At 40.8% G+C, this 19917-nt stretch overlaps 1 protein-coding gene across 1 annotated transcript in view; it reads left to right on the forward strand.

Annotated features, from left to right (window-relative positions):
* The window catches only part of LOC134655657 (steroid hormone receptor ERR1), a 39113-nt gene extending 19260 nt beyond the window's left edge, over positions 1-19853 (forward strand). The window contains exons 2-9 of the mRNA XM_063511095.1: positions 6465-6614; positions 9825-10061; positions 10537-10749; positions 11294-11479; positions 16520-16681; positions 16916-17088; positions 18484-18577; positions 19677-19853. Of these exons, the coding sequence (XP_063367165.1) occupies positions 6465-6614; positions 9825-10061; positions 10537-10749; positions 11294-11479; positions 16520-16681; positions 16916-17088; positions 18484-18577; positions 19677-19745 (1284 nt within the window). The 3' untranslated portion in view covers positions 19746-19853. The remainder of the gene's footprint in view (positions 1-6464; positions 6615-9824; positions 10062-10536; positions 10750-11293; positions 11480-16519; positions 16682-16915; positions 17089-18483; positions 18578-19676) is intronic.
* Positions 19854-19917: the final 64 nt, after the last annotated feature.

Below are 19917 nucleotides of genomic sequence, written 5' to 3' on the forward strand. Positions count from 1 at the left end.
TGATAGCTAGTCTGGTCGGGCTAAATGGGTTAAAATACCAAAACACCTGTATCATAATTCACACACACATTAATAATAAACACAGCACACAGCGGCAGCCCTGAGCTATTCGTTTATCTAACGAAGGTGAGCGCGGGCGCGCGGGCGCTGAACCGCGCGACCTACCGCAACCTTGCCGAGGCCCAATTTCGGGCCCGGATACGATATCGATTTTGATGTTTCACTGCCCCCATCTGATAAGGGCCTAGACATCACGGTTTCGGCTACAACCTAGGGACTAAGAAAGCTAAAAGTAGTCCAGGGTTCCAAATTATCCAGATAATTATAGTCTTTGATAATTATCCCAGGTATGGATGGTGCTATATTTATTTTCTTTGATAGTAAAAAAAAAGATTGGGTTTTTTTATATTTTAGGTTATTATTAAATGGATAATTATCAGGCATAAAAATCACGATAATTATCCTTTCGAACCCTTGATCTGCAATATTATCTTACAGTAACGAAGGCCGCAAAAATATCTGACACGATCTTATTTGTAGAGCCATAAGCTTGTCACATATTTTTGCGGCTTTCGAAGAGTAATAACATATTATTGCAGGATTGTAAGTATTTAGACAACCCGAGGCCCATGTCGGGCCCGGATACGATATCGATTTTGACGTTTGAATGCCTCAATCTAATAGGGACCTAGGGTTTGAGCTTTAGTCTACCAACTTACTAAAAGTACTTAACTAACAGTATTTATAGACTCTACTTCAGACACTAGTATTTAGACAACATTTTGACTGACTTAAATTAATTTAATAACGACTTACCTTAGGATTTAGCTTTGACACTTCGAAAAGTAATATTTAGACAGTAGACAGCCTTGCCTAAGTGCCTTGCGGATACGGTATTGCCTGTAAATTATTTTTAGAATCACGTTGTCTATAAATGATGAATATATTAATATTTAAAAGATGTGGCCTTTTTTCTAAAAAAAAGCGAGCCTGCATATTTTAATTTTAATTATTTCATTTATTGGATATATTTAAATGTACAAAAACCCAAAGGCAATTAAATACCAGCAAGATTTCATCATTTTTAGAGTGCTTTTAGGAAACAGAATAATTATACTTTCGCTGGTGGAATCCGAATCGTTGTATTTATTTGAAATATGTGTAATACTGAAATACTCTACATTTGTAAAGCATCTCCTTTAACTGGTGAAAAGTGTGAGTAAAATACTGTTATTTAAGCTATATATTTCATTAAATTCGCGATTCAACAAATTCTGGTAAATTCGCGAGTTAGTCTGGTTAATTGCGTAGGCATCTATTATTCAGCCTCAGTGCTGGAGAAGGCAATTAATTGTTGTATGTGTATAATCTGGTAATGGACGTTATTTTCGGATTGTTAGCTATTGTGCCTGTCTGAATTAGGCTGCGAGTTAACATAGTGCGAGGGCAAAGGGCAAAGGTCCCCAACCTTTGCCCTTTGCCCTCGCACTAGGTTAACTCACAGCCTAGCAGCAGGTCAGGAGGTCTCGAAAAATGTTACTCTCGTGTCTAGTACCCACAACACAAGCCTTACTGAGTTTAAAAGATTTAAAAAGCGCCGGAAAATCCAAGCGGAGAAGCATAATTATATCTTGATCATTCATTCTGTCGCCACGCCATACCTATTACCCATACACATGTAGGAAACGTTGCATCACGTTCTACGCTTTATCATTGCAAGCCGGCAATGTCACGAGTGTGTTGAACCCGCCATCCTTGAAACTTTATTATCAGATAGATAAACTTTGTTTTTTTACACTATTAATAATCGTCGAAACTGACCTGATACAACGGAGTTGGTGTTGAAATTTTTTCGGTTAGAGACCGTGCGTGTTGGAGGGTCTGCCTGCCATCTCGTGACCTGGGCTATAACCGCGAAAATCGAAGTTTGCGAATTCCGGACGTCTATCTCTGTCTCTCTCTAATTACACCTGCATTGGAGTAAAAGAGAAAGATCCCCGCAAGTTGCGAATTTCTGTTTTCGCGGTAACCTCTCTACTGTGCTGCTGTCTACAGTTTATGTACGCTCCCTATTATGTAATTTATGTACCTATTCTTGTAGGATCTCTTTTCTGGTTTAGTTCCTTTGTATTTCAGCAGTTTCAGCCAGATTTTTGGGTTTAATATTCATCGTAACGCACTTTTCGGAGCGACAACGATCATTGAGTTTTCTTCTAAAGAAAGGAATGAGAATATAAATAGGTACGACATTAAAAATTTCGCAATGCCTGATAATCGTCCTACTATTTAATTCTGGGTTATTTAGGCTAGGTGTCTACTTCTACTTGCGAAAATTGTGTGTCGCACGCTGACTTTAAAAATAAAACTGTTCTATGAAAATCTATTAGCGGAATCGTCTGCGAATTTTTCAGTCTTTTGATTGTATAATGTTATAACTTCCATATGTCGGCGGCCGATCGTAAGATCAGGCATATCGTGAAATTCCTAGGTATACCTATATATATCGTGAAACGTGAAAATCTTTGACCCGTTCCCTGAGTCGACGGAGCCCCGCTACGCGGGGCTCCTATTTCTGGGCAGTTTGCCCTTCGGGCATCTAAAGCAACCTAACGAACCTATCCTACCTATATATTGGTTTAATGTCACTATCCTCAAAACATTACACAGGAACATTAAAATCTGCCTGATCTTACGATCGGCCGCCGACAGATATAAGTCTAGTGAGTCTAGTGTTTAACGTGTTGCATTGACGCACCGAATGCACCAACTGATTAAACTTTAACGGTAAATAGGTTATCATTGTTTGTTCGATTGTTTTAAACATTCAATATGTGGAATAAAGCATTTGTAGCGCAGTATTCCTACTACAGGGAAATTAGACACACCTATTCTTTTTAAGCGCTCTAGTGTATTAGATTCGATTATTTGATAAAACAAATTCCTCTTTTAACCCTAACCTGATGAAATTACATTGCTGAATATACTATTCATTAGTAGTATTATAGCATAAAACAAACATAATTTTATGGATTGGGATCATTCTTGCTGTCAACTTGTGGTGAGTTAGAATTATTTCCATTAATTTTGCGAATAAACTGAAAGGGGTGTTTAAAGTTTCCATAAATTAAATGGCACACCACACCGCGACGAGAACCTAAAGAAGCTATACCTACCTATAATGCATGGCTTGATGCATCTCGGTAACCGCCGACTGGTCGGGTATAGATGATTTTCAGAAGAGAATTGAAGCTAAGAGGGACCCCACACTATAGCGTCTTTTGAGCGTCGGCGTCTAGTCAGCGCTATGGAAAATGGTGTCACTACCACTACGCAGTAGCGCCGAGCAGCAGCCATAGAGATACTAGACGTCAACGCTCGGGAGACGCCGACGCTAAAGGGGCCCACTGATTAACAGTTCGCCGGACGATATCGGCCTATCAGTTAGAACAAAAAGTTGACAGTTCCGAACAACTGCCAGGCCGATATCGTCCGGCGGACTGGTAATCAGTGGGCCCCTTAACGCCTCTCTCTAAAAGTATCCAGTTTTGATGATACGGGACATGTTTGATAGGCTAAGGGTCGGTTGCACCAAACTGTTTGTCATCGTTAAAGAGTTGGCTATATTTTATTGTATGGAAAGTTTCATAGTAAACCGCCGCGGCGCGCCGGGTGATGTTGATCAGTCTGTCAAGTGCGGATGGTGCAACTGGCCCTAAAAGTATCCAGTTTTGATACGGGTCATTTTTGATAGGTAGTCTAAATGTAACAAATCGAACCTCGCACACCAAAAGTCGGCCAAGCACGTGCCCGGAGCGACCACTAAACACTCTTATCTACTCGCATTCTGTCCGATAAACTGATTGTTGCATTTTGTTTTCGCGTCGCGAGGCAGACGGGTGCGATCGTGTTATCTGATTTTGTGTATGTATGCCCGTTAGGTATAGAAGAAATGATTTGGAAGCAAATATTATCTATTTATTAAAAAAAATATCAAGAAGATGACAACATCTGTACTAGTTAGTTTACTTCTACTTTTTGGTGCGATTGCGATCTAATTGAGTTGTCGAATGTGCAGCTAAATTTATTTTGCATTATTTTACACGTCTTGGTGTTACTTTGTGTTTTTTTGCACTGTGTGCAATTATAGTAAAGGTGACAGTCCATTTCCAACCGCAGCTGCACTACTGTTCATTTTACTATGGAAATTGACAGTAACAGCGACGCGTTCAGTACCAGTAGTGCAGCTGCGGTCAGAAATGGAATGTTACCCTTAAGTGGCCGAGGTGATAAAATGATCTAGAGGCCAATTCGAACACATATTCTGACAAAAAGATATCATATTGACCATTTTGTTAACATTCGCGCGTATTGACACGAGCGAGACGCACGGGCGAATGATTACAATAATTTTGTCATCAAAATATAAATTCGAAATGGCATTCTGAACACGATTTTCCTGTTAATTGTGTAAGAGCTACTCCCGCCGCTGACTGTACTCATACTACTAATTTCGCTGCTTATGATTTCTGCTACGCACTAGGAAAAGTATTGCTACGGGCTACGGCGTAGCTCGTAGCGCTACGAGCCCTTATTCAAGCGTATCTTGAGCGTAGCGGTGAGAGAATTGGTGTCAATTTGGAAAATTCCAAGGGAAACCGATTCGTTCGTCACTGCGTGTAATATGTAACATAATATCATATCATATAAATAATAACGTATTCTAAAATGTTTATGTCGCTCCTGTGTAATAATAATGTTATGCGAAATGTCTAACGACTATTAAATTCAGGTACCTATAAATAGTAGGAAATTCGCCCACTGCCTCGCTAATTGAAAAGTATCGTCATCAGTTGACGACACAGCTAGGTATTTTGGTACACCTTGAACGCCTAAACTGTTGAGGTAGGTCAGGCGCTGTATTTAGTGTTGGTTAGTAGTCGTGTGACCGCGGTATACGGAAAACAAGATCCGTTCTCGAGAAGAGAACGATACGATATGTACTAGATAGTCTAGATACCTACCAACTAGTTTAGATTTCAACTAGATATCTTTTGCAACTCAATTCGGGCAACCAATGTCACTTTTACGTTAAATTATCGTTTTAAGATCGTTTCAAAATCGTTTTGAGATCCAGAAATACATAACGAGACATTTTAGATATTGTGAAAATCGTTCAAGAGTATCTTCAGAATCGCGGAAATGTCAAATTTGACAGGTTATATCATAAAAATATCTTTATCGTATCTTGGTTATGTCTAAAAGATATCTAGTAGATGTCTATTTCAAAATCAGAATCGGGCCCAGAGTAAGTCAATTAAGTTTAAAGAGACTCGACGTTAAAGAGATGCGATGCAAAGATTGAGTCCTATAATTACGATCCATAAGAATAAGATCAAAAAGAATATTGAAACAAGTCTTTAAAAAAGTTTAAAGAAAAAAACACAATCCTTACCTGAAATTTTAGATTCCAATGGAGTTATTCATAAACGTTTGCAATTCTAACAAACCGTTGATAATCTTTTGTCCCTATACGTCATTTTGTCATTTCTGTTTGTTCGAAAGAGACAAAACTTAACAGAGGTTTGTGCTGTCATGTTATTCATAAATATGCATATTACATTTCTTCATCTTAATCCATTAAATTACGATAAGGTGAAAAAATCTTATCTTAATTTACATATATGAACTCGACTAAAGAATCGACTAATAGAGACTCGAGAAACTCAAAGGAGTCAAAAATGTGAAAACTAAGAGACTCGAATCTTTACAAAACACTAGCTATAACAGCTTTCGACCGACTAACCCATATAACTTTTTAAAGTGAACAGACTCATTTTTTGGCCAAAGAATGGTATTTATGCTTAATCTAACTTTATACTTTACAACTAGGTCACTGTACCTAATGGATTGACTTATGGTTTTATTTACTTTGAAACTGTATTCATGTTAAATGTAAACGTTTGAACGCTTTTACTTAAAGACGTTCTTTCGAGTGGTATTGACCACTCGTATTCAATTCTATCAGTAGAAAGTAGGAATCCACAATTTTAGTCACATATTTGTATTATATGCCGCCAATAAAAAAATATCTTAAAGGAATTAATTTATTAGATTTTATGTGTTTATTAGATTAGCTAGTTTTTGATTGAAATATAAATATTTTTTAAGTCCTTACCATCGAAAGTCAATCACTACACGGTCGAATGGTGACTTTCAAAAATAGGTATTATTAGGATCATGCGAAAAAAATCGTGACAAATTTTCGTATACGAGTATTTTCGTCCACTCGCTTTAAAATTCGAACGTTCGAAATTCAAAAATCGGCCCCCTGGTCTTCCGATAAAACAATCCGGTGAAACAATCACGACAGGCTGTTTTACCTATTCCAAATTTATAAAACTAATCTTAGACATCCCTCTAAAATCTCACGTAATGTATCTTTAATGTATTTGTCCTTGTTCTAGGTGTCGATGATGTCGGCCGTCAGCGGCACTGGCGATCAGCTGCTCCGACGTGTCAAACAAGAGGCCGAACCACCACCACAGTATTCCCCGACGGAACAACTTGCGCTGGCTTCCCCGCCGCCCCCGCGCCCCATGCTGATGCCGCAAGAGGTAAGATAGCCCGCTAGATGTCGCTGTAGCAAGCGGGGAGTTTCCTACATCGCGCTAACGGTGTGTTGATGTAGAATCTATAAGTAATTAGTGGTGTGTTAAACAAGTAGAGAATTAAGCCCTTGCTACACGGTCGCCGACAAGCCTTCAGACCGCGTGGCCTTGGTCCATCCTGGACCGTGTAGACAGTTGTTTCCAACAAAATTTGACCAAGGTCTGACGGTTAGAAGGCTTGTCGGCGACCGTGTAGCAAGGGCTTTACAGTACTCGTCCAACGAGCAACTAGAGCTATCATCCCTGCCGCTTCCGTGACCTACGCTGATGCAGCAAGAGGTAAGATTGCCCGCTAGATGTCGCTTTAGCGAGCGGGGAGATTGCTTCATTGCGCTAACTGTGGGTCGACGTAGAATCAATAATTAATTAGCTGAGTGAGCATCTACACGGCACTCTGGCCGGCTTCGCCTAAGTAAGTTGATTCAAGTGTCCGTTAGATGTCGCTGTGGCAAGCGAGGAAATTCCTACATCCCGCTAACGTTGTGTCGGTACTCGGTATAAACTCAATAATAAATAATTGTATATATAGATATCAGAAACCCTCAAAATGCGTATCAATGCTGATTCATTCGCTGTCTCCACACGGAACGTATAAAATGACCTCCATTGCGCACGCGTTGCACAACATATTACGTAAAGGCGCATTGTGCAGCCGGGGACATGCAAATTCCGACCCTTTATCTTCATTCATGCCCGATTGTTTACTACATGTGACTAACTGCACGTAAACGTATACATACGGGTGTGTACAAGTATTGTACGGAGTAGACGCAGGCGTGTCTCACTCCGCGATTTCGTCGCTTTGCTACAGGTAGCTAAAAGTACATCCGTTCGGCCCCAATTTTGGGGAAAGCCATAAGCCGCGCGTGGCGGTGTCGCCACCTAGCGGCCATATCTGTGCTGATCGTAACAGACGCGTTTTGTTAGAGAGTGAGTCTTCTGTACTTAGTACTATTATTTATTCTGTGGTAGACGTAAATAAGTCGAGTTGGTATTGTTGAATAGTTGCATCGATCTATATGGTGTGTATAAGCTTCGTAGTTTTTGACAGAATATTTATATCTTATGGATGCCTTTCTAGGAGACTTGTAGCTATAGTATGGTATAGATAGGAGAATATAGATAACTCAATTTTAAGAGATCTAACTTAAAAAAAGAAAAATACAATTCAATACTGATACCTATACTCTTCATTGCGTACGTCAATACAACAAAATAATGCACAGAAATCACAGAATACAGCTAGGTAGGTACTCAAATCTACATTTACATCTGTAGGTACTTCAAACTTCAACATTTATTCAGCAAATAGGTCAAAAGGGCACTTTTACGCGTCAACATTGAATTTACATACAAGCAAAACAAAAACAATTAAAAAAATATATCAACAATAAAAAAAATCGGAGTCTTCAGTTTAGTCCTTTTTACGACAGAAAGACACGATCTAGATTTGCAAAGATAAGGTGAACGTACTAGTGCTCGACATGCTAATGCCCAATAGATGACACCCTGCTGTGACAGCTCTATTGACAATGACTAAAGGGGCCCACTGATTAACAGTCCGCCGCACGGTATCGTCCTGTCAGTTAGAACCACAGAACAAGTTAGAATGGCGATGCGAGCAGGGTACGTGTCGCCGCCGGTTTTGAGCAAGCTCGCATGCTACTCGCCCGCGCTGACCGAAAACGAAGTAAACATGCCTTTTTGCGCCACAAGTTATTGTGGTTAAGGTTACTTCAGATTAAGAAGCCAGACATCAAATCTGTCTAAAAGAGGCGTATCCATTCACCAGGCACACAAGTTTTTACAACCGTTGCGCGAGTGTGGGAGAGGAATGAGCGGCGACACCGGTTCCGATACTAACTGCGCGCGATAGCCATTCTAACCTCTTTAATAATGTTCTGTGGTTAGAACAAAAAGTTGACAGTTCCGAACAACTGACAGGCCGATACCGTCCGGCGGACTGTTAATCAGTAGGCCCCTTTAAGTTTCAAGATGACATGTACTGGGACCGCGTCGAGCACCAGTACGTTTACCTTATTTGAACAAGCCAAAAACAAGACAAATGCTTGCACGCAATTATGCCGGGCAACAAAAACTGATCAGTACATCAGCATTGTTCGTCGCCAGAAAAAAGGAACCCCAATTTGTATTACACGGTCCGTGGCGGAAAAAAGGAACCTTAATTTGTATTACGAGCACTGCGTGACGGACAAATCGTTTCCACGAAGTTTGTAAAGGCAAATCTACCTAAAGCTACCTAAAGGTTGTCTGGAAGAGATCGCTTTTTAGCGATAAGACCGCCTGTTGTTTAACCTCTTCTTCCTGTATTATCCGTATTGTTTTCTGTAATGAGGTGTGCAATAAAGAGTATTTATATTGTATTGTATTGTATCGCAATTAGGCACATTTTTAACGACGCCATTTTTATAATTTTTAAGCTATAGTTTTGGGTATATGCTATTGGCAAGGTGCGAAATCGGTGGAGGGAGAAGTGGAGCTGATTGTCACACACACACGTAGCCTTATGGAATTTCAAACATTAATGCTAGCATTAACGGCAGCCGTTGGAACTAATTTTACTTCATAAGATTTTACGTAGAAAAGTCGACGAAGTGAGGGCAGCACCAGTACGTACACCTATTTAGCGAATAGAAAATTGAAGTCTGCCCCTACTATTAGGGCGCATTTAGATGGTGCGAGAACTCGCATGCGAGTTTGATTACATTGCGTCGTTTGATCGGTCGCCTGAATTGATGTAACCTCGATGGTCCGCAATGTAATTAAAATCGTATACGAGTTCGCGCGCCGTCTAAACGAGCCCTTAAAGATTTAAAGGCATCGAGGCACGGAAGCATGGAACTCATGGAAGCAAGAATATGCAATTTTTAGCCGGTTAGCGTGCTACTTTATTATATGTCACAGCAAAAAATGGGATGGGATGTCATCGTCCTTGAATTTAGCACATTGGAAGGGCATTTTTTGTACTTCATTTTGCGTATGGGCCATTTATGTTGTATTGTGTATTTTAAACTCCCGGTTATACGTACATAGTTTGGTTTATTTGCTAAGGTCAATGTAGCATACAATTTTTGTTCTACTACAGCCGCTTCAACTTAATTTTCCCAACGAACTAAACACCCCATCATCTTCCAGATGGAACTGGAGCCCAAAGAAGAGGTGAAGTACTGCGTATCGCCCGGCGAAGGCATAGTCGGCAACACCAGCCCCGACCAGCAGCACTGCTCTTCCACCACCGCCGCTGCACCGAGCACTAGAGATGACGATGCACCCAGGAGGCTGTGTCTTGTGTGCGGGGATGTCGCGTCTGGGTTCCACTACGGAGTGGCCAGCTGCGAAGCTTGCAAGGCGTTCTTTAAGAGGACAATCCAGGTATTTACAGTTTCCTGAGACAGCACTGCTCCTACACTAATGTGTTTGCATCGAGCGCTAGAGAGAATGCTCCTAGGATGCTGTGTCTTGTGTGCGGGGATGTTGCGTCTGGGTTCCACTACGGAGTGGTCAACTGTGAAGCTTGGTTTGATTTAAATGGTTCTAGCAAGTAGAATCGGACCACGCTAAGTTTTCATGCCAAATGTTGCTTATGCATTCTTACTGTCAATTGTGGAAATTTAGCGTGGCCAAAGTAGCGTTTTTCTATTTCTCAGTCCGCTCAAGATAGATTGACACTTATATATTTGGTCAAACCAATTTGTCAGTAAATAGGAACAAAAAAAACTATATCTCGTCCTTTTCTTTTGGGTGCTAGTCCTAGTGTAAGACAAAGATAGTATGATTCTCTGTGTCTATGTTTGAAATGAGACAGTCCTTTGACATACAATATTTAACAAGTGGTGTACTCGAACAGGGCAACATAGAGTACACGTGTCCAGCGTCGAACGAGTGCGAGATCAACAAGCGGCGGCGCAAGGCGTGCCAGGCGTGCCGGTTCCGCAAGTGCCTGCGCACGGGCATGCTGCGCGAGGGCGTGCGCCTGGACCGGGTGCGCGGCGGCCGCCAGAAGTACCGCCGCGCCGCCGACCCGCCGCCGCCGCAGCGCCCGCATCTCGACGACATCAAGGTAGGCGTCGCACAAGGGGAACATTGGACCGTAACGCATACGTTTTGCATAGAAGGTTCTATGAGATTTGGCATCCAGGCCAAAAATTACAAGAAAAAAAAAGAATTTGACACAATTCTATAGTTTGTAAGGTACGAACAATCTTGACATGTATTTTTATTGAAAAATAAGTCACGGCAAATATGTAACAATTATGAATCATATACGATTATTTATATTCTTTTGCATTCATAAGTAATAGTTACTAATTTTTAAAAAGCGTGTTCAATTAAAAGACAACCATTTTTAGGGTTCCGTAGTTTAATGCTAATAAAACGAACTATAGGGATTGACGGGGCAAGCTATAGGTACTGGCGCCATCTGTAAAATACTTCGACCGGCCAACCCCATTGCAAATACGCAGAAAATTACCAATATGATAATATAGTTGAATTAGTTGGGTGAATCAACTGTCAGTCAAGCAGAGTACTAAACTTTTTAAGTACCTACACCGATAAAAGCTTGTGTCAAAAACGAAATTTTTGACCAAATCTCACTCCAACAGATCCTGGAGGTCCTATCCTCGTACGAGCCGGAGCCGTTCACGTGCGGCGCGCCGCCGGCCGGGGTCACTGAACCCTCGGCCCGGACCCTCGCCCTGCTAGCCGACCTCTACGACAGGGAGCTGGTGGGGGTCATCAGCTGGGCCAAGCAGATACCTGGCTTCACGGACTTGCAGCTTAATGATCAGGTTGGTTGATAAACTACTTTATACCGCGGATATAAGGTGTATTTTAGCGTAAACTTGGCCATATGCAATAGGCTACATGACTAATTTTTTTTATGGTATCAATCGATCGGGTTTGTTTTTAGGATCAAGTGTCTATATGGGACCCATTGCATTAAAGTAACACAAAAGTCAGAAATTGTAGTCAAAGTCCGTCAGTCGCACTTCACTCGCGAAACGCCCTATACAAAACGGCCAGAGGCCGTGACGTCATCGCCCACGTTGTAGTATGGACAAAACAAGAAAATTGCGTTTTTGTCGGTGAAATATTGCGTTTATGTATATAGTTGCTATACAATATTTTTTTTGGTGAAATGTAAGGAATCGAATGGTACCCTTATTTTTATCGTTTTTGGAAGTTAAAAAAAACTTAAATTTTGAAACTTTCAGGTCCTGTATTTTTGTAATTTTTCAATATTTTATTTTATTATCCACATTATTGTGATAAATTGCTCGTTTGCTATCTATTTTACTAGATTTTGTTATAAAATTCAACATGTGTCAACATCCCTATTCTTGCAGTGAGTTCAGATTTCTCCGAACGCAGCTCGCTGAGCGGACGGCTATGCAGGGTTCGAAATTATCCAGATATTTACAGTCTTTGATAATTATCCGATAAATATCTGATAATTATGGTGCTACCTATATTTATTTTCTTTGAATTCTTTGATAGGAAATAATAATGATTGGGGCGTTTTTTATATTTTAGGTTATTATACTTATTTGTTAATATCGATAATTATCAAGATAACTATCATTGATAATTATCATTTCTAACCCTGCGGCTATGCATGCCCGGCTTGATATTATTGTTATTGAATTGTTATTTTTAACAAAAAAAGTCATCATCTTATCTGTTGGATATAAGATGCATTTTAGTGCTTTTACGGAAACTATATTTACACTGCTCGAAAAAGTGAATGATTGCCAATGTAAAATTGCCGGTATGGCTCGTAAAAGTGTTAGCGTCTAATTTTACGCATATTTTATCCTCACTTTTACGCGGTTGTTCACTATATTTAAATTTGGCAGATGCTATGCGCTACTGAAAGTACTGAAACGCATTAAAACCGCACCGCGATTTCAATGTAAATATGTCTGAGAATGTTCGTACTGTTCGTAGTAATAACAAGTGAACGTAAATAAAAAAAAAACCGGCCAAGTGCGAGTCGGACTCGCGCACGGAGGGTTCCGCACCATCAACAAAAAATAGAGCAAAACAAGCAAAAAAACGGTCACCCATCCAAGTACTGACCCCGCCCGACGTTGCTTAACTTCGGTCAAAAATCACGTTTGTTGTATGAGAGCCCCACTTAAATCGTTATTTTATTCTGTTTTTAGTGTTTGTTTTGTTATAGCGGCAACAGAAATGCATCATCTATGAAAATTTCAACTGTCTAGCTATCACGGTTCGTGAGATACAGCCTGGTGACAGTCTTAGTAATAGGGTCCCGTTTTTACCCTTTGGGTACGGAACCCTAAAAATTGATACCTACACCCATCTATTTCCGACTGTACAAGTGTACATTCTCTCATTTGCACGTTAGTCAAGTATTTCTCGAGTTTTTTCTAATGAGCTTAAACTAAATGTGTTCATGTTTTTTCATCCAAGAGTTAATCTGATTAACAAAACGTAAAAAGATCCGGGTTCATTCCCCTTCGTCAATTTAAGAAAAAAACAATTTCAATTATCGACCAAGGGAAATCGATAAAAACGCGATAACCATCCAAAATTACAATGCAATATCACCTCTATTACTCACATCCTAAGTGCTATAGCAAGTTATATACGACACATTTTTTACTCATCAAAGGACACAACGAAAAAACTACCATCGTCAAAAATGAACTGACAATTTAACCCTTTATGGTTAGTTGGTAAGCGATATTGGACCTCTAAGTCTAAAGAGAGACTTTGCCTCCTTCTGTGTGTTCTACCGCTTTGTACACGTACCATCTGTTAACTGACACTTCGTAAACCTTATTACGAAAGGCATAAAGTCCACCGATGGACAGTTAAGAGTGTTGCTGTGTGTCCAATGGGCTGTGTTCTGAAGAATTGTTTGACATGCTAACGGCCGCTTTCTGTCACCGCACCGCTCGCCACGGCAGGGTGTTCATTCTGACACTCTAGAACCTAAATGGTCACGTACTGTGCGGTTTAAAAAGAGCTTACCTTCACGCGGACCGTATGCTTAATTGCCACCAACGTGGTATAAAAAAAAGTTAACACATTCATTGCCACCCAGCCAAACAAGACATCCGCACCAGGCCACAACTATTTCGTTATATAAAGCTGTAGTACCACGATCCCGACTATCGGGTCGTCCGGCCTGGGAACGAAATCATAGAATACCCGATAGTCGGATTTTCGGCGCTGAATGTGTTAAGGTTGCTGTTAATAAGTCAATAGATTTTCAGTCATAACTACGTCAATAACGGTCAAAGGTGCGGTGACCTGATCTTGCCAGCTAAAACTAGACTAAAATAACTTTTGATGGGCTTCTAGAAATGTTTACGTAACGTATCTACCTACTTAGAGTTTTGCTCATCTTGTTTCCAGATCTTAAAATACCGTTATTTTCGTGTTACGTTATCTTTTATAACGTTATCTTCTTTACCAACAGTATAATTTAACGTTACTCGCGACCCGCTTCGCACGGGTAGTTCAACCAATTTACACAAAACCTTTGCAAATTATACACCTAAACCTTCCTCAAGAATCACTCTATTGATAGGTGAAATCCGTTCAGTAGTTTATGAGTTTATCACGAACATACAAACAGACAGACGGGGCAAAGGACATTGTTTTGTAACATGTATTGATTGAAACATTATTTAAGTGTTATTTAACCGGTATTTCATGCTCCATCATTTTTCGCCAAGTTTTTTTATAATCTCGAGCGCTACCGCCGAGCCGAGATGCTAAAGTCTATTTTTTTATTCGGTAGACTAAAATGACGTTTTATGTTCTTACTATAAACTGTCATTTAACAAACAAAACAAAAAATAGAGCAAAACATGCAAAAAAAAAACAAGCAAAAAAACGGTCACCCATCCAAGTACTGACCCCACCCGACGTTGCTTAACTTCGGTCAAAAATCACGTTTGTTGTATGGGAGCCCCACTTAAATCTTTATTTTATTCTGTTTTTAGTATTTGTTGTTATAGCGGCAACAGAAATACATCATCTGTGAAAATTTCAACTGTCTAGCTATCACGGTTCGTGAGATACAGCCTGGTGACAGACGGACGGACGGACGGACGGACAGCGGAGTCTTAGTAATAGGGTCCCGTTTTTACCCTTTGGGTACGGAACACTAAAAATAGACTTTACTTAGGTGTTCATTTAGTATGTATCTCTTATTTATCGTCTAATTTATTTGTAATATTCCACTACATGACGTCTGAAATATCATATATATAAGGTAAACGTACTGGTGCTCGACGCGGTGCCAGTACATGTCATCTTGAAACTTAAGTCATTGTCAATAGAGGTGACAGCATGGTGCCATCTATTGGGCATTAGCCGGTCATTTGCAATTTTATTGTACCTTTGTCTATTTTTTTCTTAACATTCTCACTTTCGCAACGAAATGCAAATTTGTATAGCTAACATTCGTAACGAAACTGAGAAAATTAAGAAAAGATGAGATTAAGTTTTCTTAATTTTCTCAGTTTTGTATTTACATTTGCAAATGACCCTAGCATGTCGAGCACTTGTACGTTTACCTTAACAAATATCCCTAACCTTACACACAGAATGACGAAAGCGGGTGTCAAAGTGCATTTTGTACAACAAATATAATGTACGTCAATTTTCTACATTTAACAATTTTAGTTTGACAAACGAAGTGTTTATTTAACGTAAATAATACAAACGTAATACTTAAATACCTAAAAAAATAAAATAACTAAAACTAAACCTAACAAAAAAAATAAAAATCGTTGACAAATCTAAACCTTATTTCAAAGACTTAAGGTCTAAGACTTAATTGTTGTTGTTAGTCTTGAATAATTAATATGCACATTTTTCGCATGTTTTTCGGTCATTGCACTTGATGTCGCATTAGACAATTCAAATGTACCTATTTGGAGATCACGTTGGCGAAGAGTGCCTAGTTGACATTGTAAAGGGTTTTAGAAAAATACCTGAGACAGCTTTTATATTACCTCTGATCTTTGTAAGTTATTTTAGCAGTCATGTCAATCATATCTGAGCGGCCAAGGTGTTCAAAAATATCTGCACACGCACTCTAACGCCCTGACAATACAGGCGTTTTCAGATGTTTTTGAGCGCCTTGGTCGCAACGATGTATCTAATGGCGACTCTACTTATATTGTGTGTGTGTTCCACCATAATACTGTCTACTGAGCCTTTTTATTATGTTAAGGATTCTATAGCGAGCGTATTCAAACTATTCAGAGTATGATTTATTGAAATTGTATTGCATAAAAGAAAATCTTAATGTAGAAGATGCGAACTTAATGCCATAAGGCATTCTCCATCAGTCATTTGAAAAACCAAAAGAAATACGACTAATTAGGATAGCTAAACGTCGATAATAAGCGAGAAAACCTAATATTCTTTGATTCCAAGTAATTTTAGTCTCAAATAAAACTTTGCCAATCTTTTAGTTTGAGGACTGTAGTCTAATAAGTTTTCTAATTTATCCACTAGATGGCAGACCTTTCAACACGCGTGGCCCCTATACCTAAGCTTTGGATTCCTCCGAAAACGGTGCCGTCATATTACGGCCGCTATATAGTGTTGACTGACGTCACTAGAACGTTGTCTATGTAAACAAGATGGCGCGGTTTCCTAGACGGCGTTACGTTACGTTGATTGTCAACGTAAAGCTGTGGTTTCCTCCGATAGCGGTGCCGTCATATGACGGCACCGTTTTCGGAGGAATCCAAAGCTTTATTGTCTACTTTTTCACTAGTTTTCTCAAGTTACCGATAGATGGCGCTGTGACTAAAATTTTAAACATTTCTTTTCAGATGCGTCTCCTCCAAAGCACATGGGCAGAGATGCTATCCCTAATGCTAGCGTATCGGTCGCAGTCTACCGGCGGCGGCACGCTACGACTGCGGTTCGCCACCGACTTGCAACTAGACGAGCAACAGGCAAGGGACATCGGGGCAGGAGAGCTGTTCGCACAGGTAACTGTGGACCTTATGTACTTGTAATAAGGTCGCGTCTCCTCCAAAGCACATGGGCATGCTATCCCTCATGCTGGCGTATCGGTCGCAGTCCACCGGCGGCGGCACGCTACGACTGCGGTTCGCCACCTACTTGTTACAGAAATCAGTGTCCACTCCCAAACAATAGAAAACAGGAAATAATCTATTATGGCTTATTAAATACATTTTCCTAATGTATTTGTTTTTCATCAGGTGGCCGGCGTAGTTCGAAGACTCGAACGCGCAGCGGCCCTCCGTGAAGAATGTTGGCTACTAAAAGCCCTCGTGTTAGCAAACTCCGAGGCCCGCATAGAAGAACACGCCGCTCTACGCCGCTTTAGAGACGCCATACTGGCCGCGCTCAACGACGCTGTGTCTGCTCTTAGGTAAGGTCCCCAACAAGGCATTATTTATTAGTCAACATTGTGTTTTCTCAACATTAGCCAAGCTGTGAGTATATAGGCCTTCAGCACAAATCTGGCTGTTAAAAGCCCTCGTGTTAGCAAATAAGGCCCGTATAGAAGAACACGCCGCTCTACGCCGCTTTAGAGACGCCATACTGGCCGCGCTCAACGACGCTGTGTCTGCTCTTAGGTAAGGTCCCCAACAAGGCGTTATTTATTAGTCAACATTGTGTTTTCTCAACATTAGCCAAGCTGTGAGTATATAGGCCTTCAGCACAAATCTGGCTGTTAAAAGCCCTCGTGTTAGCAAATAAGGCCCGTATAGAAGAACACGCCGCTCTACGCCGCTTTAGAGACGCCATACTGGCCGCGCTCAACGACGCCGTGTCTGCTCTTAGGTAAGGTCCCCAACAAGGCATTATTTATTAGTCAACATTGTGTTTTCTCAAGATTAGCCAAGCTGTGAGTATATAGGCCTTCAGCGCGATGATGCTTGTTAAGGCCCTCGTGTTAGCGAATAAGGCCCGCATAGAAGAACACGCCGCTCTACGCCGCTTTAGAGACGCCATACTGGCCGCGCTCAACGACGCCGTGTCCGCTCTTAGGTAAGGTCCCCAACAAGGCATTATTTATTAGTCAACATTGTGTTTTCTCAACATTAGCCAAGCTGTGAGTATATAGGCCTTCAGCGCGATGATTGCTGTTAAGGCCCTCGTGTTAGCAAATAAGGCCCGTATAGAAGAACACGCCGCTCTACGTCGCTTTAGAGACGCCATACTGGCCGCGCTCAACGACGCCGTGTCTGCTCTTAGGTAAGGTCCCCAACAAGGCATTATTTATTAGTCAACATTGTGTTTTATTAGCGCGAAGAATGTTGGCTACTAAGAGCTTGCGCTTGGTTACAAATAGAGTAGTGATAGCGATACACCGCGAAATTCAGTTAAATGCTGCAAACGGTGTTAAAAGTATGAAAATCGGTACTATTGATCTTTAGGCCACTTGAATCAATTTGACCCGAAGTACGAAAAATCTCTTCATCTTTTTTTTGTATGAAATATTAAAAAAATTGTTTAGAAATGTATCTTGTGTGGTATTAAACGGAAGGGCTTTCTAAGCCGATTCTAAAAATATACCACATCATTACATTTCCTACAAACATAGTTACATACTAACATACCAGTGGCGGCGCGTCCATAAAACCCACCGGCTTGCCTGTTTTTGGACATTTGAGCAGAGCTATAAAGCAAATATGTAAGCCAAATTAGCCCCTTGCCTATGGATATGTTTGACGCGCCGCCACTGATACATACCTACTTACATAGGTACATAGCAAGTTAAATAAGCTTGTAAAATGCTAATGTGTATGTATATTTGCAGGCCATACAACGCCGGCGCGGCGCTGCAGCAGCTGCTGCTCGTGCTGCCCGCGCTGCGGCACGCCGACGTGGCCGTACGACGGTTCTGGGCGCAGGTACATTACAATCTACTTTAAAATAACCTACTAAAACTTGTAACAACAAAATTTTATTCATTAATTTCTCAATCCAAATTATACACGGTCCGTGGTCGATCGATACCCTTATCGCCATCTAGTGAGCGCCAACGTACTCGCGCAGCGCTCTGTCGAAACGAACATGGTCCTGGTTGCTAGTTTTAAAAAATAATTTCGGTACCTTCCTACATTTCGGGTTTTCTTTTAATCGCAAGTCGTTTTTTAAATTAAATTTGTCTTCAAATATTTTTTATTCATCGGCGTTGTATTCAATATTATTCCAAGCAAACTAAATAAGATAAGAAACGTTGTTTTTGCAAAGTCACCTAGGATCGCACGGGCTCGGTTTGGATTGTGGCAACCCTGCCATTCGATTTGTCATTCATTCTGTCAAAATGGAGAAGGAGATTTTCCCATTGCCGTGTCTCGGGGACAAAAAGCTGGTTGGGGCTAAACTCGATTATCGACTGTTATGTCGATATCGACTACAAATATCGGGTTATAAATTCCGAGTAGTTGCCACTTGGTAACAACTTGGTGGTAACTAGTGGGAATAACCCAAAATATCTCTTCTTCTTCTTCCTCGCGTTATCCCAGCATTTGCCACGGCTCATGGGAGCCTGGGGTCCGCTTGACAACTAATCCCAAGAATTGACGTAGACTCTAGTTTTTACGAAAGCGACTGCCATCTGACCTTCCCAGAGGGGAAACTAGGGCTTATTGGGATTAGTCCGGTTAAACCTGGAGATAATTACCAGTACAATTTGACACTGTGTTAACGGTCTAACCGCTTAACCCCGGGTTAGTGGCATGGTACAAGTGGCGCTAAGAGTTTAAAACTCAAATTGAATTTGAATTTGTACATTCGCCATCAGATATATCGGATAGGTGTTCGCAATATCCGACCACGCACTCTAACGCCTTGACAATAGAGGTGTTCAGATATTTGTGAGCGCCTTGACCGCACCGATATATTTGATGGTGACTGTACTCGGGAACTTACGAGAAAAAAGAAGTAAATTTTAGGTTAAGAGTATAAAAAAAAATATCAAAAGTCAAATATCAAAACTATTTACAGGTATACCGCGACCGACGGGCCCCCATGAACAAGCTGTTCGTGGAAATGCTGGAAGCGTGCCTGCGGTAAGCGGCAGCTCAAACCTCACACCTGGAAGCAAACTGAGGACGCTGCCAAACCCAGATGTAATCTGGAAGTCCTGGACTGATAGCGGACGGTGCAATCCAGATATAATCTGGAAGTTCACATCACATAGACAGTGCAGAGTTTTTTTTTCGGGTCCAGGTCTAACCTGGAACAC

Source organism: Cydia amplana, chromosome 17 (assembly GCF_948474715.1).
Source record: "Cydia amplana chromosome 17, ilCydAmpl1.1, whole genome shotgun sequence".
NCBI lineage: Eukaryota > Metazoa > Arthropoda > Insecta > Lepidoptera > Tortricidae > Cydia > Cydia amplana.